We start from the raw sequence: 23,846 nt of genomic DNA, 5'->3' as shown, positions 1-23,846 counted from the left end.
TTAATTTATACTCTTGTTAACCAATTTAAAATGCACATTAAAGTACCAGGTAATTCTAAAGATGTCAGTATCTGGATAATAGAGCCTGGTGAGGCCATGCAATGTAAGTGTTCCAGCCAAATCCTATTAAACTTCAGTCATTTATTTCCTCTTTATTTTAAGAAAGCCTAATTTAAAAGTAGGAAGAGAGCCATTTGAAGATGCTTAACTACTAGACAGGCAAAGCTAAATGGAATCAGAACTCGCTCCTGGGAAATGGCCCAACATGCAATAGTGAATGGGTATTCTGTAGGCATGGCCTACATAGTCTTGGTTGAAAATACAGCTCAGAAAGCTTAACTACATCATCCGGGATGCTTTCTTCTACGTTATATGCTATATCCTGTGAGTCATACAGAACAGCTAAATTCCACTGTTCTAAATTGGGACTAAAGCTGGGAATTAGCCATCCGTCATATCTGCATGTTGTAGAAACGCAGCTGGCTCATGACAGAGCCTTAACTACATCTGAGCATCCTATTCACCCTATATGGTTAGTGCTCCGGTACCAGTAGAGTGATCCCAGGTACAAAGATTCCTTCCATTCAGCCTCTCCTTCCCATGAGAAATAAAGGATACAGTATTAAAATGTGATATCCTGAAAATGTTTACACTGCAATTGCATTAATAATGTACACTAGAAAAAAAAGAGGTGGATACCATACTGCACAGCTGTGTAAATAAGTTAATTTCACTCAAGGTAAAGAAGTTGGAGGGAGTTTTTTAAAACATAGCTATCATAAAATGAATGCAGTCTTGTAAATATTGATGATTTTTAAAAGAACTCATTTCTGATGTCCTTATCAAAGGGATGGAGCACTTGACTCAATAAGCAAATCCCACTGGTTTCAGTGGAAACTATTTTCAGACAAAAGTAATAACGCAATTTTCAAAACTAGCAGTGGCTGGCTTTTGTACAGACCACTGTGGCAAAGACTTGCTTTCCAATACTATAGTGGTTTTTTTTTTCAAATAATACCTGGATTCCAGAGACATTATTGAAATAAATACAACATAAAGTCTTCCTTGTAAGCAAAGAAGAAAACTTTCATCTCTTTACCATCTGATGATTTTTACTGAAGTACCAGTGTTTAAATGCTACTGCTTCTCAACTTTCAGGTTTTTGAATTGAAACATAGCAGCTGTGCAACTGGCTGTTGCTTGGCCTGCACCTTTCTTCCTCTTCCTTTCCACTAAAGCTATGCCATACTGTGAGATAATGCCAAAACTTAACTGTGAGTAATCATGTAACTTTCATCAACTCTATTAAAAAGAGTCTTTGAAATAAAAAATCTGCTAATGGGCATGAAGTAGGTATGCCAAATTCACAGTGCCAATCCTGTTGGCTACTGTTGCTTCTCTGTTGGGACAGCTGTACTGCTTCACTTTAGGCAGCCAAAAGGCACGGGTTTCTCCAAAGGACCTGCAGGAACATGTTTTTTCTTTTCTAATCAACAGCATGGTGACCCTAGACAGACTAGCCTGATGATAACAGGCATCTCAAGTGGTTGGTTAGTTCTCCCAGAGCCTGCATTGTTACCTTGAACTCAGCTTATCTTTTCCGTTACCTACAACTCATTTAATATTTGTAAAATGACCTCTGTAAAGATCTCCATTTTCCACATAAATCCCCGTAACTGAAGCTCCTGGTTATTAAAGACATACAGAAAATAAGTTAAAGGGAGGTCATAAGATGGTCCTAAAAAAAAATATTTCTCCTTTGGGGGGCAACATCTATCAGCGATATGTTCTGGTGTCAAGTGAACGACTTCCAGCATGACCTGGTTATTTGCGTCACATATTTCAATATTTTTCTCTTTACACCAGATCCTGAAGGCTGTAGGCTGTGATGTTGTCTACATGCACTTGTGAATTATAGCAGTGCCATTTGCACAGCTGTAGTTAACGACCTGTCAGGTTTCCCATTATGATGTTACGCTGTTATTTTCAGGGTTTATGTCCTGACTATAAAGTTGGTGACTGCTTGGTCTGGAAACACTAATGCATTTTTGTACATTTTATAAATACAAAATGAAAAAGTGCCCTAATAAAAAATCACACTCTATTCAGAAAGCAAAAAGTGGCAATTCTAAGTAATATTTTCACTTGTTGAAAAAAAATAATAACATTAAGGAAGCTTCCTTTTTTTGGCCAGAGTCATTAATTCTAATGCGATTTACAGCTCTGAAAAGGGTCAGCAGGTAGCTGGAAATGCATTATGTAGGTGACTGTTTTAAGGTGAATTTCTTTGTAAGACATATTAAATGTCTTGGTGACTGCAAATAGCATGGATCCACAAATACCATGGTGGTATGATGTTATATGATAGCTTTATTTTAATATGTGTAAGTAACAGCAGTAAATTTTTGCCAAATAATCATTCCACATACTCTTAGGCAGGCAGACACGGCAAATGATGAGCATGGATTTTGCTCCTGAATTTGTTCAATGGATGCACGGTTCAGTGAATTCACAACTGACCTTTTTAGAGAGGTGCTACATGAGGAGGAAATTTTCACTGAGTACAAATGAGTGGTTTTAGACTATCAAGTCAATAGCAATCCCATAATTGAAGAGTAATCCTATACATACATGCACACGCTGCTTTTGGAAATAAATCTCTTGCAGGCTACTGAGTAAATACTATAATATTACAGTCCTCTGATTCCATATTTACAATTTAAATTATAGCTGTCTGTAAAGAAAGTACTTGCATATGGTATGACAGATCTCCTTTAGGCAAAAGTGTCATTTCCTTTTCTTTTTGACCTATTTCTCCCTTAGGCAGGGGACTGGATTTCACAAGGAAGTTTTGTGAGCAACAATAAATCTTTCATTGATGAGAAGTAACCGAGAGAGCATGCTACAACAGACCATATGCAGTGTAATGGTGTGATCTTATTCCACAGAAGTTTATTTTAGTTATAGATAAGTATGTGTCTGCAATTAGTATTATTTTCCTCTGTATGACTTGGCAAATTCTACCCCAATGACACTAAATTGTACTAATAAGATGTACAAACTGAAAATGGCATGCTGTATTAATAGGAAATCCTCAGTGGTGCTGGGTTCATCACCCATGTTAACACTCAGGAATAATCTCCCTGAAGACAGTGTAATAAACTGATGTAAATATGCTCACCAAAATAAGAGATGGATTCCTAGTTGTTACTTGCAAACTGTAACTCTTAAAATATACTTCTCTTCATCAAAGTGCTTTACAAGAGTGTTTTTGTAAGTGGGATAATGACAGGAGGAGTGGTGAGGCACTCACTAACTGTTTCCATGCTAAACTATGATCCCTCCCGGTTCTATTCCCCCCCCTACAGTTTTCTAGAAGTACCTAAGCAAACTTAAGCTGCAGCATTGTATCCCTTCTGTGATTAAATCCAATGACGTGCCATTACAGAAGAACAAAGAAAAATACCGTTTCTTGGTACTCTCAGTGACTTCTTTCTCTATAAGGAAAAGTGTGGATTATTAATTTAGAGAAGTTCTTTGGGTCTCTGAGATTGAATAGCCACTGATTCTTCTATCAGATTTCTTTGTGCTTCAATTCTGCTTCTCTAGGACATGGATACCATCAAACCCATATTGCTAAAGGGTGATATGAACTACTGATACCACAACTACTGTGTAAAGAGTAGCCTGTCATGGCATAAGATAAGAGAAGCTTACTGAATGTAACAACACGTATACTCAGCGGCACCAACATGCGGGAGCTTTGCTGGCTGGCACTTAAAATCGTTCTGAGCAATCCTTCAGACAAAGTAAGGATTTACAAGCTTTCAGTTATGACTTAGTCATGGACTACTGCTTTTATATTTGCAGCTTGTCAAGAATACAATAAACCTTTTCTGCTATATACCAGTATTTATATTTAGAATTCCTTCCTTTGATTTTAGGTCACAGTGAAGAACCTAAGAAAAACACTCCTAGTATCAGCCTTATTATTTCAGTGCAAACACCCAAACTTTAAATGATAGGTCTAAGGTCCTGTACAGCGATGATCGATTCTGTAATGCTTTTGACTCCACAGTGTGTAGGACAGCAGACCTTTTGGATACTTCTCCTTGTTCTCCTGTTTGAGGGTATAAATGTCAGCCACCATCTCTTAAACTTTCTTACATCTAGAAGCCATCTTCCACACAAGTTGTGATAGCCCTACCATCTACAGCTGTCACAAAGAATTAGTTATTTAGTTGTTCTTTCTTCTTATAACTCATACTAGTGTCACTGTAAGGTAAACAGAACAATTTCAAAAGAGTGGGAAAGAGGCATTTCAACTTCATCGGAAAGTAACTGGAGTTACTTTTCCCCAAATTGGCATCTGACCTTACAGTAAAGTGTGAGATGCAGTAATTGACAAGGATCTGCAGATAAGTGCCTTGAACATCTTCCATATTAGGGGGGATATTGCTTGTGTCTTAACAGAAGAAGCCTGCAGGTTCATTCAGCAGGAGAGGTACAAGACAGCTGGTAACACAGCAAGATACATCAGGCTATCCAGTGCAGTATTTGTTATAAAGGGAAGGCTTGACCTTTGCAGTACCTGACCGTGGCTAGAAATAGACAGGCAGACAACTTGAATCATTTGGTCTTTTCAGCATAATAAAGCAAAGTCCGAGACACATCTGTTACATGCAATTTTCATTCTGTGGATGTTAACTGTAAATTAGGAACAACAGCAACAAAAAAAAGCAGCCAAGAAAGGTAATTAGGCTGTTGATGGGAAAAGGGATTGGAGACCACTTCAGCAGAGAACTGTGGTCCAACCACAAGTACGGCAAGGTTTAAAATCTGAGATTTTCAGAGATCTTTACTGTGCTTAGTTCACAATAGAATGCCCTGGAGAACTGTGTAATGTCTTGAGGTCCTGTTTATCTTCCTCTGCATGGACTCAATATTTTGTTATAGTCTTCCTTTACTGCTAAGCAGAACTAATGGAGAAAGTGATAAAAAGCTGAAGTTGCTTTCTTCTGATTAAGAAATATTCTACCTATTACTATCAAGCATAGAACATCCATAGACAGAAGGTTCTCTTTGATTCTGCCTGCTCACACTACCCACCACTGCAACATTAAAAGTCCACAGGCCACAGATGAGGGAAGAAATCAGCTATGACTGGGACAAATAGTTTATCACAGTTTTTATAATGTATTTTGATCAAGATAATGTGACTAACACATACTTTCCCCATCAGTCTCTTATTTTATTCCCTTTCATTCTTGTCCTTCCTTCCTTTTGCCATACTACCAGAAAGGGAGTTTCCAAAAACCCCTCACTGCCTGTCAGCCTTTGCATCTCTGGACAAAACACCATCCAGAAGGCAGTAGTGGCTGTTTTTCTTCCTGGTTTGAGGCTGACCACAGTTATTAATTCAGGAAACAGTCTCTCAGAAAGCATCGAGGGAGATATCTAGGTAATTCAAAACTATCTTGAAATGAGGAACCGATTAGAAGAAAACTTCCTGTGCAGATTGGAAAGCCACTGCAGATGTTGGATATAGCTTAAAAAAAACATTCCTATTTAATGCAACCATCTTTGTTGGCATGCCCTTGTAAGGGCTAGCCACAGCCAACAGAAATGTCAGCAAACAGGGAGTTCATATCAGCCACAGTGGTTTGTGCCTTTGAAGTTTGTTTTGTACTGCTTACATGGTAGATGAGAATTCAGGATTCAGCTTGGTTGACAAACCCAGGGAAGGATCACTACCAAAGCTTTTAAGACAAAGCCCTTAATCCTGCTTAATTACTTAGAGTTACTGGACAGACAAAATACCACTGGGCTACAGCCAGATGAATGAGCACCTTGTGTGTTCTCACTGGAACTTGCTATGAAAGCGCTGACGAGCTGAGCAACTTGCCCCTAGTGCACATCCCAGAATGCTGTTAAATTTAAACTTCTGTTCAGCAGCAATTTCTTAAATGAATAAACTAATACCATTTCTCACACATACAGCTTCACACTTAATGTCAGCTTTGATTTTTCTACTGCTGCTGTGATTGTTATTGAAGGGGAACATTGCAGATCACCACCCAAATCGAGTATCTCATTATTTCTCCATCTATTCATGAAAGCAAGCAGATTCAGATTTGTATTAAAAGCAGGTAAATACATAAAACAACTCATGGTATTTATATTTGCTTAAAGCTTTGTGTGATCTAAAGTTCAGAGACACAGCTTGAGATTGTTAAATACACCTTCTGCCATAAGGAAGTATGGCATTGTTCTTAGTTGTATCAGTGACCTGCCAAGGGATATTTCATCTCACAGTAAAATGTGAGCCACTACATAACACGAGTATTGGAGGCTTTGCCAGGAAAATCTAATGCACCAAACCTTTGTCTGAAAAATTCAGAATTTAATTCAGACAGTACCCCAAAAAACCTTTCTTTCAGTAAGAATAAAAGTAGACTAAACCGGGAGACCAGGTTGTATCACATGGTATTATACTTCCTTGTGAAGGTATACTATTATGTAGAATCATAACCAGATCCCAATATGCTAAGTTCCATATTTATTCATATGTTTTCATATTTAAGTTCAGGGATAAATCAAACCATTGAGGTCTAAGTTGCCCTCTAACCAGCCTCTTTATATCTTTAAGATAAATACTCAAATTTTCAGGCTGATTCTGATGGTCTCAGTAAGCACAGTGCTACTACTCGTGGGAGAAAGTGATAAAAATGATCTCAAACTCAATGCTGTAATTTGGTTTCAATTCAGAAGATGAGCAAATGATGCTATATCTGGTATTAAAAATGAGGTCATCAAATGTCCACTGTCAATAATTTTCCTTTCTTCTTCCAAGTTAAAAGCAGTCAACTCACATGTTCCTTGCTATTTTAAAATAATAGATGGTATCAATTAATTCAAAAATGAGACTGGCTTTGCTTTTTATTGTATTTGACTCCCATAAAACAAAAAACACTACTTAGTTTCCTTTCTGATTACAGTATTTGTAAACAGTCCATTTTTGCAGAATCACCGAAGTAAAAAAAAAAAAAATCTATTACAAAATATATTTCCTTCAAGCTATCTTTAAATGACAACCAAAGCTGAAATATTGTATATACTAACCTAAGTTCCAATCAAATAAATGAATGCTTTCCAGAATCTATGCTTTATCACCCTGCAGAAATGAAGTATTCCAATATATTGCTTTCTAAAAGAAAGACTGCTATTATTGTTCCAATAAATAATTATATATGGCTGGTTAATTCTTCAGAGTTGGCACTAGACTGAATGATTTTGAGAGTGCATGCAGACTGTTTAAAACACTATTGTAGCTCAGACAGCACCACTGTTTTCACTGACAAGCAAAATGCACCAGACGGTGAGCAATGCTACAGCCTCCTTAAGTCCCAAAATAAGACAAGAAGAAATGTTACAGTTAGTATATAAGGGAGCAATGCGGGAATAGCAGTCAGTAGGTTTATGTTTTGTATTATGTAAGCAGCCAAACTAAATGAGTACTGACCTCAACATATAAAATAAACGTTCTGAAAAGCTCATGCACTAAGCCATCCTCCAGTTACACAGGAGTTTAAGATGTCTCTGGGTGTGAAGTTTCATACCTCAGTTTCAGGCCTTGGACAAATGGTTCATGGTTCTTACAGTGACCTATCTGTCAAAGGTTAGTTTTGAACATGTACATAAATTTGTAATTGAAAAGAAATCTTAATGACCACACAGGAGATACTGAAGACAGTTGAACTGCCTGCACAGGCCACAGCAAAAACATATTGATAGAGCAGGAAGTTTAATACCAGGTTTTGGCACTCATGACCACAATTGTTGGATATTTCAGGCTTCTTTTTCCTTGTAAATCACTACCAAATTCATGAATTTCCTTCTTGGAGGGAATTTCTTAGTGCTTCACAAGTCCTGGCCCTGTGTTCCTTTCGAGTCATTGTAGCTTTACCAGCTGGTCTATGTTAGGGCATAATCCCATCAACAGCAGTCTAGCATGAGCAGCATTAATATCTAGCCGTTTCTTCCCTTTTACAGTACAACGAGTTACAAAAGGAACTATGAAAAACAGATTTCTCATCTCAGAGAAATGGGTAGCCTTTGATTTGGTGATCTGTAGCCAGTAATGAATCACTGCGGAATTAGATCTTTATCTGGAGTGAAAGTAATTTTACAACTTCTAGAATACGGAAGGAGAAGAAAATTATCTGCTTCAAAAAAATGGCTTCTTCCTCATAGCTAAGATCAGCATTATCACCATGTAAAGTAACTTCACGCTTGCTACGATTCAGTAAGGGTCACGAAAACAGTCTCTTCCCAGGGCAAGAAACACTCATGCCCTTCTATTAACATATATTCCACAAATTTGGTAACAGGATGGAGTTTTGGCAAGAGAAGTCTATGACCACAAATTAGGTTTAACCACCTTTGTATTTTATACATACCACAGCACACTATTGTGATGTTACAAAAAAAACATGAACGTGATCAAGAGAATCAATACAGTCAGACACAAGAGTATCAAAGGTTGTGAGCATGTATCTGAAGTACAAGAAATGGTACAGAGCAGTTTGAAATATTATTGCTTTTGCCACCCTGAAAATGCTTGCATGACTGCAATACACAACATATTGAAAGTCACAGCAAAGCTCAGCCAAACAAAGGATATACCAAGAGAAGTATTTTAACCCATCATGAACTACTTTGATATTCCATACAAAGTCTGTGTAGTGAAAGTATGTAATATAGATCATTTGATTATTATGCAAATCACCAAGCTGAAAGAAAAGTACCCATTCTTCATCCTTGAACATTCCCTGAAGTTTAATTCAGAACTTAATTTGCATTCAATTAACATTTTAAAGCACTACTTCCTAGTTTGTTTGCCTACGTGATTTAAATCATAAGAGCAGTTCTTTGCTTTTAGGAACAGGTGAGAGATGGAAAAGATCTCTGGTATGCACAGAGACCCAGCCAGCCACTGAGGCACCCCCCTTCCTGTGCTGAGCAACTCTGCACCCTTAGCAAGTAAGGCTTAGCACTAAGACAGACCTGAGCCACAGTTACTATGAGAAAACTGAAAAACTTGACAGTCACCATCACTCTCTTCTCAGTTGAGCAGTGCAAGAATGGGGGGTTGAGAAGACACTGTGAGGGGCCTTGTAGCTCATCTCTGCTTATATCTCCTCCTAGCTGTGAGATACAAATCAGTGATTGTAACCCACTGGTTGATAACATGTAATTTAAGCTGGGAATTCAAGATTCTGGGAAAAATAATGTGTGCCGCTACAGGTGTTATGATTGGAAAGGGATTTAAAATAATGTTTCTAAAATCTGTCCCAGAATATACAGAGAGGGGAATGTAATGAAGTATGGTTTGATTTTATGAAATGCTCAAAAACAAATTTGTGCAGGATCCACAGCATTAGTTAGGACCTGAAATACATCCAAAACAGTATTCAACTGAAAAACTTATGAATGGAATATTCTAATGTAGGCACTTTGTGGTATACTCCTAAATGTGTACTTACATAGCTATAAATGAAACAAGAAGTAATAGTGCAAAATAAGACAGTGACTTTGCTTTGAAGTAGGCAAACAGTATTCATACAGCCAAGGCCATGACAAACTCCATCAACTCATCCTGAAGTGTTTCATAGTACAGTTACCCTCAATTAGTCATCTCTATGCCTGTGGTTTCTCCCCCAAGCAGATAGAGCTATATTTGTGTCAATCACATTGCTTACACTGACAAAAGATGCCAATTTTGAGCTGCAATGACAGAGGCTTGGACAAATACTCCTTTCTAATAGCTTTTGGGGCAGTAACTTCCAGCACAAGGACAGGACAAACAGCTGTAGAAGGGAAACATCTTTGCACATGGCTATAGCTGTTTGCTTCAGGCGCACCAGTCAGCACCTTCAGCTATAGCTCCTCAGGCTGCCCATCAGCTATCACCTCTCAGGTGTTAATTAGCATCTCATGTGAGATCTGATGTGTGACTGCTAGCATTATGTATGAGTTTAATATGCACTAACATATCCTTTGTGATGTGTTTGTCTGAGATCATAGCCATAAAATGAATCATTGAAATGCTTTAAATGTGGTTGTCAAAGACTCCAAAGTTGCTGAAAAGAATTAGTTGTTTGTTCTGTAAAAATTTGTGGGAGTTCTCTCTACTGCTGGGGCTCATAGGTTGTAGAGTTGAATTTGAAAGACGTGTGACGTTCTGCAGGGAAGGTGCCCCCAGATTACCCTTACTTTCTGCATGGCTACATCAGTGAGCTGTTCATGATAGTCCTTCTGGACCAATTATTCTTGATTATGTATGCTAGGTTAGTCCAATATTAAACATGCATTGGGTAATTCCAGGTTCTTTCAGAAAGGATGTCTTTCTCTGCACTAGTCTAAAAGGTCTTCCGTCTTGAATGTCTGAATCATGACTGTTCCCTCCTGATTCTTCTAAGGATATTCAGCATGTTCCCAAGCCCAAATTTCTCATGGTATTAAGACTGGAATACCACAAGCATCTACATGTTCTTCAAAGCTTACTATGATTTCCAGGTTTTCTTCCCCACTGTTAACATTAGGAACTAAACATGCACACACTGTAGTGTATGACAGGCCAAATGATTCTCAAGTAAACCTGAAAAGCAGCTTTGTATTGCATCGATATGAAATTAAGCTCTGGGCTTGTAGATGTTGATTTTTATATGTGTTTTCACATGACTTTCCATGCCAGAAACGTCTGCATTGAAATATTTCATCTAATTTGCACTAGCATTCCTATCGAGATAATCAACATTTTGGATATTTCTAATGACTGTCAGATTGTATCTGTTGTCACAACAGTGAAAATATCTATGATAGATTAAATCAACAGATTCTTAGGAATAGTTCGTATCATGGCAAAGTAATGTGTTCTAGTACATTGATGAAATAAAGATCGTGTAACAGTTTTTATGGTGCATTCATGACAGAACTTGAAGCACTGTTTCAACTTATAATACATAGCTAATATAAATAAATTAATACATGTTTGTCTCAATCACATTGAAAACATTGAACAAAATCAGTGAATGTCTCTGAGTATACAGTGAATGCATACTGAGCAAGCAATGAATAGAAAATGAACATTGCTAAAGTTTCCTGTACGCCCCCTCTAGTGGAAGCAACTAGTCAAATGGAACAGTAAAGGCCCAAAAAAGTCATTTTGTTTGAAAGGAAGAATAAAATAATTTAGAGAAATGGAGCACAAAAAGATCAGGTATCAAATGAGAGTCAAAAACAAAAAGAAGTGAGTCTAAGAACAACTAGTACCTCAGCCAGCTTGAATCCTGAAATGTTAGAGAGAGAACTAGAAAAGAGCAAGCTAAGGCCTAATCAGAGCGCAGGTTATTTAAGGAGCATATATCATTAGGATTCCTGGTATAAATGTTTTGGAGGAACTCTACCAGTATTGAGAACACTGGGCTACTGCTATCCTGAATTTCACTTCTGTCTATCAGGCAAATTCAGTAGGCATTGCTCATTTATATCCTTTTAGCTACCCACTGATTATTTACCATTTACTAAATCTTACTGAAGCCAAGTTAAGGTTTCGTCTTTTTCCCCCCCCCAGTGTTTCTTGTTTTGAAAACCAAAAACAGTGGAAATTTGCATGTTAGGTTCATGTTTCAATTATGTTGCTTGTTGTTTTCCTAATACACTCTATTTATAGAAATGGGATTGTCTAAAAGTGATAAAAGTGACATCACATAAGCACAGTCCTGCTTTTCAGTCTTCCCTTTCTCTTTCCTATACACAGAGTGCATTCACTGTGAGAAAACAGGAATGTCATCAAAGCAATTTCTCTTTCCCTGAAAACAGCGATGGTCTTCAGAGCATATATTGCTAAAAACTTTTCTACCTTTAATAATAATATGATGTTGATTACCTGTGTACTTCACATCTTTGCAGTCTATTAAAAAACAAACCTAAAAAAACTACGCCACCCCAAACCCAATTATACTAATTTCCAGTGGGGAAAAAAAAAAAGAAAAAAAAAAAGATTTTTAAAATGCACTTACCTGGAACAAAGCTTCCCTGGACCACCTCCTTATAAGCCCACCAGCCCTCATGGATTTTTGGTGAATTTTGTTGAGCTACAAAGAAATAAACAAATCATAAAATTAACACAAGGCATAGGAAGTATTTAATTACAAGAACTTTGGGAACTCTAAATAGAATATCATCGTCAACAGAGGAGCCATTCCTTAAGTTCCCAAATGATGTCTGTTCAATTTACTGAATTATGTTAGTGCCTCTATCTTAGAGCACCTTTTCCCTGTTTCTCAGACAGTAAAACATACCTTCTGAAGAACTGATCACTAAATGTAAAATTTCAAATAAAAAGTGAGAATTTGTAACACTTGTGAACACTTCTGTGCCAACCATAAATTCAACACAGTATAAAAATGCAGATAGAAAGAGTGCACTGCAATCATTTTTGGTAGTCAGTATCGGAGCCCAAGTTTGTAGACTGAGCAGCAGTTCTCCCCTTCCCTTCCCAAACTCTCCAGTAACCTCTCACTTTGAATAGGAAGAAACGAGGGAGTGAACTGCAGGCAACAGCTGTATCTGTAACTGTTTCTCCTCTCATCCCATCTGCCCTGAGTTCCAAAACTAGAATGGAAATGGGTAACCCATGGCTTTACAAACATTGGCTCATACTATACTGCTCAGGCAGGAAGATAAGGTTTTTCTGCCATCTTCTCTGTCCGCAGCGTAGCACCCACTGGTTGTCCCCACCCCAGTCATACTGTAAGCTAGGCAAGATGCTTGCTTCTGTTACCTATGACGTGCAACTCTACAGCACAGTGCAGTTAAACAATAAAAGCTTTCTCTGCCCAATATTCTGAATGCCATAAAGATAAAAATCTAAGCTTTGGATAATATTTGTCCCTGATGAGACCATTGCTTAAACAACTTCTTTACGTTCCCTGAGAAGCAAAGAATAAAAAGGTCTTGACCACTCCATGAGGTCATTGCTTCCTTTTGACTTGCAGGAAATCAGCACTGGCACAAATTTTATGGTTAAAATATAAAGTATTAATACAAAAATACACAATATAATAGTTTCAAAGCATATACAGACACAGCAAGACGAACGTTCAGTTGATTTCCATAAGACAGCAGATCAGACAATATGCAAATGTTCTGCCATCACTTGTGTTTTGCTTGATGTCTTCATGTTTAGAGCAACTCTCTTTCACTGAGCTACAGAAAGCTCAGCTAGGTTGTGTATTATTAGCTTTTTTTTTTTTTAAATCAGATACTTTCAATCCCTTGCGCTAGGTCTAAGAAATTTTAACATCTAGTACACAGCTACAAAGATGCTGGATTTAGCAGCTTTCTGCTGCAGTTTCATTTCTAGATCACATATTATATACAGAAGGCACAATTACCCTGGGAAAAGTTCCAATATAATAAAATTGTTGTTGTTGTCATTAAAACTTACAAAGAGAATGTGATATTCAGACTAAAAGGGATAAAAGATGAGGACCACTACACACTGTTCTATCAGCAACAAAATAATAGTTATGATTTAACTGACTGTAAATTGCAGAAACAAAAGTAAAGCTGAAGTTAATTAAACATACTGACAGAAGGCCCAACACTTTCTGCTTACCAGAAGCCTAGGCACACAGTGGAATGGGGTACTTCTGGATGTAGAATTCCCTTTGCAGTACTCACACTTGTGCCATCAGTTGAATGGTGACATGTTAAACTGAAAGGGCTGCCATACTGCGTACTCTTTGCCATCTGCAGATGACATTACCTTCACTTTTTAACCTCTGTATCACTGTGTAGAGAACTCAAACTGTGTCTGGCTTTGTTGTGCTGGACTACACTATAAAAACATTTGGAAAATGGCAAATCCCAACCCACAATCTAAAATATCTGAGCAGCAAAATATTCATACCCAGTCTGAACAGTGATTTTTGGAATCTCAGCACTGGTTCACAGAGGTTACTTTTATGCTTATGTGCAACAGAAGGCCTTAAAGATTTCAGGATGCTTCAGCAATAGGAGAGAACACTAATACGTGAGTCCCAAAAAGCACAGCAATTATTCTTCCACTTAAAATTCCCCAGAAAATTAAAGTGCATTCAAGTCATTGCTAATACACACATCTAAAAAGCTAGTACAGCCAACCGGGCAGCTGCATTTTAAGATTTTTGCCATATTTTTAAAAATCTGTTGCATTAGTATGGAAACAAAGACTGCACGAGATGAGCAAGAAAATTAGATTATCAAAGCTTTGTACTAAATAATTGGATGTCTGTGCAATCACTTCAGCTATCAAAGAAGACCATGACCTGGCATCACTCTGCACTTCCCCCAGATACCAGATCCTTATCTCTTCAATATACATGAAAATGAAACATACAAAAACGAATGCAATAAGCAAAATAATCTGCTTTTCCACAGCTATACAAAATGCCTAAGATAGAGCAAGAGCACTGGTGGGCTACTGCTGATTCACAGAAAACTGAGGCCACTGAGGAAATTGAGAAGAAAGGCACATTGTTGTTCTGAGGGAGGAGCTAGGGAGCTGCCCAGTGCCCTGCCAAGGCCTCCTGAAACCTCTATCTTTTATACCAGTTCAGGCAAAACATCCTGCAGTAACAGCACAGTGACTGAACACTGATTTTCACTCTGTCGTGCATATGAAATCTAGCTTGGTGCCAAAGATTTACTCCGATTGATCCTGCAGGGACTTTGCTTAAGAAAGAAGATTTATAAAGCTCTCATTCCTCTTACTGCAGAAGGAAAAGGGACTGGTAAGGGCAAGAAGCAGTGAGTGTCTTCTGAGAACTTCTCCTAACCCATTACCCAATCTGTCTTTTGAAAGTGGGCAAGTGGTCTGATCAGAGGAGCAAAAAAGCTGTTCTCTGTTTATGAAACAGACCCATACCTGGATTAGCAATAGAACAAAGGAATATAAAATTAGAATGAACAGACATATGGACAGTCCTTGCTGGGAATCCTATCTGGGCCACTTACACCTGATGCCCATACAACACAGGGTCTGTACAATTGGTGTATCAGTGCCCATCTGACAGCATGGCACTGTGCCTGGATAAACAGGTTCAACCTTATGGCTTAGGAATTATTGCCAAGGAAAAGGATTGTGCCACCTCATGACACTGCAAATAGCAAAATTCTCTCCACATCCTTCTTATTTCAATTAAAGAGAAACTATTGTACATCTTATTGCAATTCTCCTGCTTGAGGACCGTAAAAAGAGACATGCGTGCTTGCTTTGTGGCTTCTGGTATTCCTGCGTGCCTACCCCAATAGAGAGGTGCCTACATGGCAGCTCCTTTGTTTTGGCAGGACTTGTCACATAAAATACTGGGGAGGCAAAAGGCCTAGAAAGCATTTCTGTGTTACTGGAGAGGGTTAAGTATCTAAGTAAAATAAATCATTTCCAATACCTCATGGACTTATGCTTTTACTGCTGATTTCAAAATACCTGGGGTAGGAACTTTTAGAGAACCTTTACGTGCCTTTTGATTCCAAGAAGCATCATTGCTTCTCTAAGGCATCAAAATAAACAGGCCAAACCAAAAAAACACTTCGCTGTTTGGAACAGATCACAGGTAGCTCTGCAACAGCTATGTTAGCATCAACAAGGTATTCTGCATTAGCAGGGAAGATCCAAAATGCCACGTTTGTCCAAAGTGCTAGAGCATATTGGAATGACCTCCATTTGCTACAGTGTTCTCTCCCTCCTACTGAAATCACTAGTGTCTGAGATTAGTCATCATGCGGATATAACACCATTATGTCAGACCTATTGCAATGCAGCTGCTGTAGAGGAGACAGGATATTTATTCAGAGCAGAAATGACGTGTTGCTTTCATTTTGTCAGGTTATTGGAGGTCTATCTTATTGTGGAGTGTAAAATTAAAGGCTAACCTCTGCAAGGTGTCAAGCATTTTCGTTTCCTTGTGACTTCCATGTATAGGGAAGCAGCGCTTCCTATATTACAGCTACAGTGCTGTAAACACAAATGCCAGATGATGCCAATGCCACTTAAACTCATCAGTTACCTATGTCTAGCTTATTGGTTAAAACCTGTAGGCTTGCAATTCAAAGAGGAGCTGTGTACTCAGTAAAACTGTTTTAAAATCATCACAAAACAGTGTACCTGGTGTACCCAGTTGCTGAGTACAGCATGCAGGTGCTGAAATACCTGCACAAGAAGATTCAGAGATGTCTTCATCTAGTTGGATGGCTAATGCTAACATAATATAAAACATAATAATTAATATAAAATTCCCCTCAATAAATATGTCTATTTGGATTAGATAAATAAGTCATTCTATGATTAATTATTTACTTTCTCTATTTAAGCAAAAGATAGAATAGCTTGCATCTGATGCCATCCACACCTGAGCATAAGCCAGCAGCATCCTGCCAGATCAGAATTCTCCATTCCTTGACTACCATTTCACACAGATGAAAAATGCTGGACTGTGGAGAAACCTTTTTGTATTTGAATTTTATTGATCTGAGCTCTTCTGATTGATATATTAATCAATCATTCTGTATGTTTCTCTCATAACAGTCTTGCTTTTGATGACCTGATTAGCATTGCTCTGGCATTAAATACATAAGAATATATATTTAAACAAAAAAAATAAGAATAAGTTTAATATTTCTTCCTAAACTTCATTTCCAGAATGGTAGGTAATGTACACACTTTGTAATTATTTTAAATTCACAGTTTTAATTGCTACATTTTATATGGATCTTTTGCACACTGTTAAACCCAAGGATGGGTTGCCCAAATTCTGGAGGGAACAGAGACTTGCTCAATCTAAACAATCATTTTTGGCATCTTGAATCATACAAGTGCCAGCTTTTGGCTCACACCAACAAATGCCTCTTAAAGCAAATGGAATAGACATGTTTAAAGTGGACCAGACAGCAGGGAAGCTAAGCAGATGCAATTAGCTTAAGATTCAGCCTTCTAAAATTAATGTTCACTTTGTTTAAAACAAGTCTGTACATAATTGTAGCTATTATTTAAGACATTTTATGTAGCCTTTTATATATTAAAAAACCACAACAAACCTAACAACACATGCACTTCAGGCACTATATAAAGCATCATTTATAGATGAATACTTACAGGACATGAAAGGTTAGCCTGCTTATGAATATTACAGCCTACATTGTATGCATCACCATACGATGAGGGAGGAAAAACAAAACAAAGGATTATAAAGGGATCAATAAATAAAATACTTTCATCAGCTATGCCAGATTTTTTTTTCCTGGATAACATTTTGCTCAGAAAACATGCAAATGCTCTTTCATTAAGTTAATACTTTCCAATTCCATAAATCCTTCTTCCACTGTCCCCATGTGTAAAAGCTCTCACTGCTGCTGTGAATTGCAAACAGTATTCAACACAGGCAAAAGGGACGTGACCTGTTTTTATCATGTCTGAGGGCAAATGCAAGTACTACCATGGGAACTCTGCTATGGCACAGAGACTTGACTATTCTCTGTATTTTCTACTTATTGTAATTTTGTGTTCCAGTATGGCTATAATTAAAAACCTGGGCCAAAGGGTAAGATTTCATACCAGCAGGCTCATATGTATGCAGGCAGTAGTGACAAACTACATGGCATAATACCGCAATATAGCTAACAGCTGCATCTACTCTCCCTGTGTAGTTGGCTTTTGATGAGAGCCACCAAGTGTCCAGAGCCACTAAATACTTATTGAAGAACCTTAAACTAAGATGTTTGCAACTACTTAAGCCCAAAGTAAAAGGAAAAACATTCTTCTTACAACACTGTCTAACCAGAACTCTACAAGACTTTGGTAGTATCTGGCAATAGCCTGGTTTGCAGGACGTGCAACATGTATGTAAGGCTCAGCTCTGTTCTGTGGAGAGGCAGGTCTTGTGCAGGTATTACTCTCATCCCTTCTGGTCAAATACATTTGTAAACCTTTTGATTGAAGAATTTCAAAACTTAAAAGGGAGGAAAGGGGCAAAGGTAAGGGATAGCCAGTCTAGAAGCCACTGCGCAGAATCAGCAGGAAGGGCTTCAGAACTTCATTTCTTCCTTTGTTATTAATCCTGCAGGTGAGTGTGCACTTCCACTTACCTACCAGTAAATATGAGTTGTAATACTAGTTATCATCCTGTTGTGTTCGAGAAAGGAAATGGCAGTATTTAGTAGAAGGGATCACATGAAACTGTGCTTATTAGGTGCTTGTTAAAGGCATCGGTATAAATAGATGGTTTTCAGTGGTCCTAACTTGTAATAAGCACTTTTTCATAAAGGTTATATGCCTAACCGTGCAACCATTATTTAAGTTCTAATATATTGAAGTAATATTAAATTTAGTTGTATCTAAAGCTTTTAGTCAGAAAAAGTTGAAAGCACTTTGACGTACTCCTCCCTGAGCATCTAAATACACCAACGTAAATGATGGATTGCCTGCGGGGTGAATTTATGTCACTGCGCCCAATTTAACATGAAAACTGCATACTGTTCCTAACTCCAGTTGTAAAACATCAAACATCCCTGTAAAGACATCCTTTTAATGTGACTAATGCACATGTAAAATATGAAGTCCACATAATGTCAAAGACAGTATGTTAGCCCTCTCCAATTAGTTTTTGGCATTAATGGCTGGAATGCTAAGAAGAAGCAAGACATCTTGTGATATTAACTTCGGAAATAGCTCTTTACATTGTGCTGCATGCCCTCCACTTCCATTAATTTCAATGCAGTTTGGGGACACTCAGCAACTTCAAAGCAACGGCCTCAATATCCTTGAGCCTTTAAACTTCAATACATTATTAATGCTAAATTAATAGGGCTTCCTTTAAAAGGAAACCACTAAGTTCCTTCCACAGGAGCACACATGATATTGACATCTCATCGGGTTTCTGACCCTGCTTGCTCTCTGTACTCTCTAAACACAAAGTTACCAACCAGTAACAGAACAAACAGTCAGAGACCGTCCTGTTAAGTGCCACAGGCAGTTTTTTTTTTTTTTTTTATTCTTTTCCTTGGCTACAGTAAAGAAAAATGATTTCTTTAGCATTCTTCCCGTGAGGCAGCTGTGCCCAGAATTTAATATTTGTCACTGCTTAGGAAAACTCAAGGGGAAAAAATAAAGGTCTTCCAATTAACCTCAAGACAAACGGCATGGCATCAATATTAGGTGCTTGATCCTACAGAATACACAGCAGCCTCATATCACACTGAATTCTACAGCTTCATGAAACCTCCACAATGTGATATGGGAACATTCTGGAGGGCTATATCATACGCAAAGAATTAATAAATGCTTAACCAATCATATTGCAAATATTTCTACAGTCTTAACAGTGGGGACATACCTGAGAAAGAAGCAAGAAGGCTGCCTTTAATCACCCTTGAAAACTTAGCAGAACTATAAATGACACTCTGTAGGCCTTACACACATTACTCTAACTCCAGTTAATACCAAATGATGCACTTTCCTGAGACGGGAAGAGTTATGTTCTCCTGGCTAACAAAGCTGCATATAAACAACTGCAATAACACAATGTCATTCAAAAGATAATAGAGGGGAGGAAAAATTATTCTGATTATGCTGAATTGGATTCAGAGACCTAGATTTCTAGGCATACTGGGGTTGATAGTCAGGGCACTAATCCAGATCATCTCACAGCTCACTGGACTACTGAAATCCTCAGCACTTAAACCTTATGTCCTGATGTTTTCAGAGATCAAAAAGTCAAAAAACGTTTTTCTGACCATATAATAACAGCTTTGCCACCATCAAGAAGAAACCTAATGTCAGAGGATAAGCCAAGATATGGATCCATTTCAGGCAGTGGTATCAAGACAGAAAATTGAACCCATCATAATGTGACTTTCTTGCAATTGCTCTTCATCAGCACTTCAGTTTATTCGTTTCTTAGCAGAAAGTGGTTCTTGGTTGCAATTACTAGACATTTCTTAACAGAATACAAAAAAAACAAAACAAAACAAAACATAACTTTCTAGCTAATTTTTCTGAATTTAAAAGTGACAGCCTTTATGCTAATGAGTAGTAGATTACACCATAAATTCTTTCAGTGGTGTTAAAAAGATTGTGAAGTATTTTTCAACATAAAGTATTGTTTCAGACTGACGTAGATTTTGACTTGCTCAGAATAAAGCTTCTACATCGTGCAGACTTTCAGAAAAGCCTGGTTTGTGCATATCACCATCACTACACATGACAAGTGTAGAAGTCTTAAACAGCAATGAATTCACTAAATTCCCTTTAAACTGCCAAAAAGGGTTAGATTCATTGGGTTTAATTCTGTGTGCAACCAAACACTGAGATGCCACAAACTGTCAAAAACTCCAAGGCCCATGTTAACAATACAGGGTTTATATATACATTTCCTTCACTCCATTCCTGGAAAACTGTGGAAAATCAGTATATATTACTGGAGGCAAGAAAAAGGACTGAAGAAAGATATCTGCTTGTGAGATACAAGGGCAATTCAGAACAAGAAAAGATTTTTTAGAGACCCTGAAAAGCAAGGAAAGACTGGTCCTGCATCATAAAAAGGTATTGAAGGTCACAAACTGAGAGTATACTTACCCACTATATCATTAATGAACCCCAAATCATTTAATAAAACAAAGTGCACAGCTCAGAATCCCTGAAGTATTAACCTGGCCACAAGACAAACATGAACACTGTGTATCAACAGCATTAACTTACTTTGCATAAATTAAATTTATGATACCAGAGGCAACTTAGTAGAGAAGAAAATAAAGTAGTCTCATCAAAACCTCAATCCACTTACTTCCTTGTAACCTAAATGATGGAGAGTCAGCCTCTATCAATAAAATGACATGCATATATTTCACCACTACCTGTTTATCCTAAGTAACCGTCAATGTTAAGATGAAACACTATCCAAACTTAGAAAAAGTGAAGAAAAGCAGCTTTTTTTCAGAGTTCTAAACTTAGCAGCAGGAAACAACTGGGGAAAGTTGAACTGCAGTAGGAGAACCAGAGGAGAAGCCAAAGGGAAAAAACATTTGAGCCAGATCAGCTGCCAGGGTAGGACAAAACAGGTAAGAAACAAACATCTTACTGATCTCAGTAGCCAGCCATGTTGTATTGTATTGACATTCCAATTCCTTAATTACTGCTTAGCTATTGCAGTGATGATGACCATATAAATTCCCGAACGTATAGCTTTTAGTGGTTTATTTTGAATTATTTTTGAGAGCAGGCATCGCTCAAATTCTCCTCGTTTGGAAGCATTGCTTGTTTATCTCCCTGGTCCAATGAAGATGGGGAAGAAAATAAAAACTTTTATTTTTTTTTTAAACTTCATCATGCTCCCAATCTTGAAAGAAGACAAATCACTCTCTCTGCCTCTCCTCACCATTTTTGCTTCCCTGCAGTTCTGTGGAATATCCCTCAGAGATTACTTCTATCATCCATCTGTCCATAGTTGTATTTATCCACTGATGCTGGACAAAGTCATACCCTTCCCCCTCTCTGGACTGATTCCTGAGATAGCAGCATTATTCTGGCACTCTGCTACTATTCTGTTATTTAAGAAACATTTTCAACAACCACCCTATTCCAAGCAACAATACACTTGGCTAGAAATGATGCAGCTATGTCTACCTTAGGTGACTGTAGAGAACAGTTTATCCTTCCAAACCTTACTAAATTTCTTGGCTTCTTGGTCCTTGCAAAGGTGTCCCCTATTCATCCTCCTCAGCCACTTCTTCAGCCATTAGTCGAAAGCAGCGATATGCTTCTTTCCTCTGTCTCTTGTTCAGTTTTGAAGTTAAGATGGAAGACATTTCACACTGGCTGCAATACCTGTACCTTCTTCATTTTGCTGTTTTAGAATTTTAATCACTTTCTAAATTTTTGATGTAGAAATCCCAGGTAGGAAAAAAAAAAAACACCTTCATTTGGTTATCTCTGTTGTTCGCAGCTTGCTCTCCTCATCTTTGAGAGATGAGACTTTGGACAAAGATAAAAGAAATAAAAACACGGAAGGTAAGAATTCAAAAAATATATTTAGTTTAAGGGAACTGTATGGAGAAACATGCCACTGCAAAGATTTCATCAGGGATTTCCTAGCCTTCCTTCTTTTCATCTGTGTGTTCCTGTTTCTTCCAAGTCAAAACCCACAGAAGTTTCAGACAGTCTTTTATATTTGCCTGTAGCAAGAGGAAAGAATTTTCTTTAGTGAGGACAAAACCAACTCAGGACTGAAAATGGAAGCTGTAGCTTTTAAATGTGTATGTTTCCCGTCTTATTGGCCTTGCATGTCTGAAGCAGAGATGCCTGGCAGTTTCCAGTGTCCTTTGAAAACCAGATAGCATTGCATCTGCTACCCAGGTTTCCTCCATATTTTATTTATGTTTACCTTTATTCTGAAAACTTCTCAAGGTCTGCTTCTGTGCTAAACCTTGTTATTGCTCTATGTTTCATCTTTGGCCGAGACCTTGACTGAAATGAAAAAAAAAAAAAGAAAGAAATCCTAGAAGCTGTGAAAGCCCTGCCTCCTTCACGCTCCATGGGGCTGAACTGGTGACAAGCTGCAGATGGGATCATCCCAATAGCTCAGCCACAAACACCAACTGCCCACCATCCAATGAGCAAACTACTGAATATGATGGCAGTACATGAAAACCTGAAAGTACATGAAAGTCCATCGATAATACTCACTGCCTACATCATTTAATTTATAAACATGCTGAACAGTTATCCATCTATTGATATGAGTAGATACCCACTAAATCTCTACCTAAACGCAACCACAGTGCAGTACTACAAAGTAACATACTACCTTAGCAGTAAGCCCATGAGCCCCAGAACAGCAGCTTTCAAAATACCAGAGACAGGGAAAAACATCCTCAAATGCAAGGCAATTCAGAGAAGCTTTCCTTCTTTCAGTTAAGATCCTTATTATTTTAAATTTTTATCAGCGAATGCTTCAAAGAACAATTGAGGGTAACTCTGGCAAATTCTTCTATGCAGCTGCCTGCAGAAAACACTACATACCCTGGAGACACAGACATCCCATACCTGATTATGCACAAATAAATGCCTGCTGAGCTTTCCACATATGCTGAGCACTGGAGATGGGAACAGAGAACAGTAGGATATGCAGAACTACAGACCTAGTCCATAAACATAGCATCTAACAGAAATCAGGCCCTGATGTCCTGTACTTGCTTCTTTCTCTGTGTTTCAGCCTGTCACTTAAGCCTTTGATTTATGTATGCAGAATTGGTTGCAGGTACAGATGAAAAAGCTGCGGCCAAGTGGCGTGCCCACTTCAAAGCGTCTGCACTCTTGAAAGGAAATTACCAACCACATTCTGCTGACAACTGGCTTGTTGACATTGCCTTTACTAGGATTTGCCTGGAGTCACACACGGCATAGATATCCAAGCAGCTGCAGACTGCTCTGCCTGTCAGCAGTACCAGGCTAACTTGGCTCTACAGCTGCAGGATTAGACCTGGTCTGTGCCTGGGCAGTTAGGAGCACAAACAGATATGGGCTGGGTAGAAATGCCTGCGGATGTCAGTGACAATGCTAGCAGAAGTCAGACTTCTGGAGGAACTACGTTAATTACAGCCCTTTGCTCTTCCCACTAGAACGCACCAAGTTTTATATGTAACATCTCAGCTACTCTATAAACTCTAAGTCCACTTATAATAGCCTTCTGAATGTCAGACAAACTATCCAGGAGATTGACAGGATATTTGGAATAGGGAAATTAACA

General features: G+C 38.1%; 1 protein-coding gene and 1 long non-coding RNA gene across 3 annotated transcripts in view; one reads left to right on the top strand and one right to left on the bottom strand.

The window, feature by feature from the left end:
• Positions 1-3,598, top strand: part of LOC308179785 — a 33,271-nt gene extending 29,673 nt beyond the window's left edge. The window contains exon 3 of the long non-coding RNA XR_013940535.1: positions 2,824-3,598. This is a non-coding gene — a long non-coding RNA (uncharacterized lncRNA). The remainder of the gene's footprint in view (positions 1-2,823) is intronic.
• The window catches only part of CA10 (carbonic anhydrase 10), a 201,363-nt gene that overhangs the window by 152,012 nt on the left and 25,505 nt on the right, over positions 1-23,846 (bottom strand). For both annotated transcript variants that reach the window (XM_080560450.1, XM_080560449.1), the window contains one exon: positions 12,084-12,158. In XM_080560450.1, the coding sequence (XP_080416576.1) occupies positions 12,084-12,158 (75 nt within the window). The remainder of the gene's footprint in view (positions 1-12,083; positions 12,159-23,846) is intronic.

Source organism: Anser brachyrhynchus (assembly GCF_964034855.1).
Source record: "Anser brachyrhynchus genome assembly, chromosome: 18".
Lineage (NCBI taxonomy): Eukaryota > Metazoa > Chordata > Aves > Anseriformes > Anatidae > Anser > Anser brachyrhynchus.
Note: the sequence above shows the minus strand (reverse complement) of the source record. Positions and strands in the feature narration are given on the sequence as shown.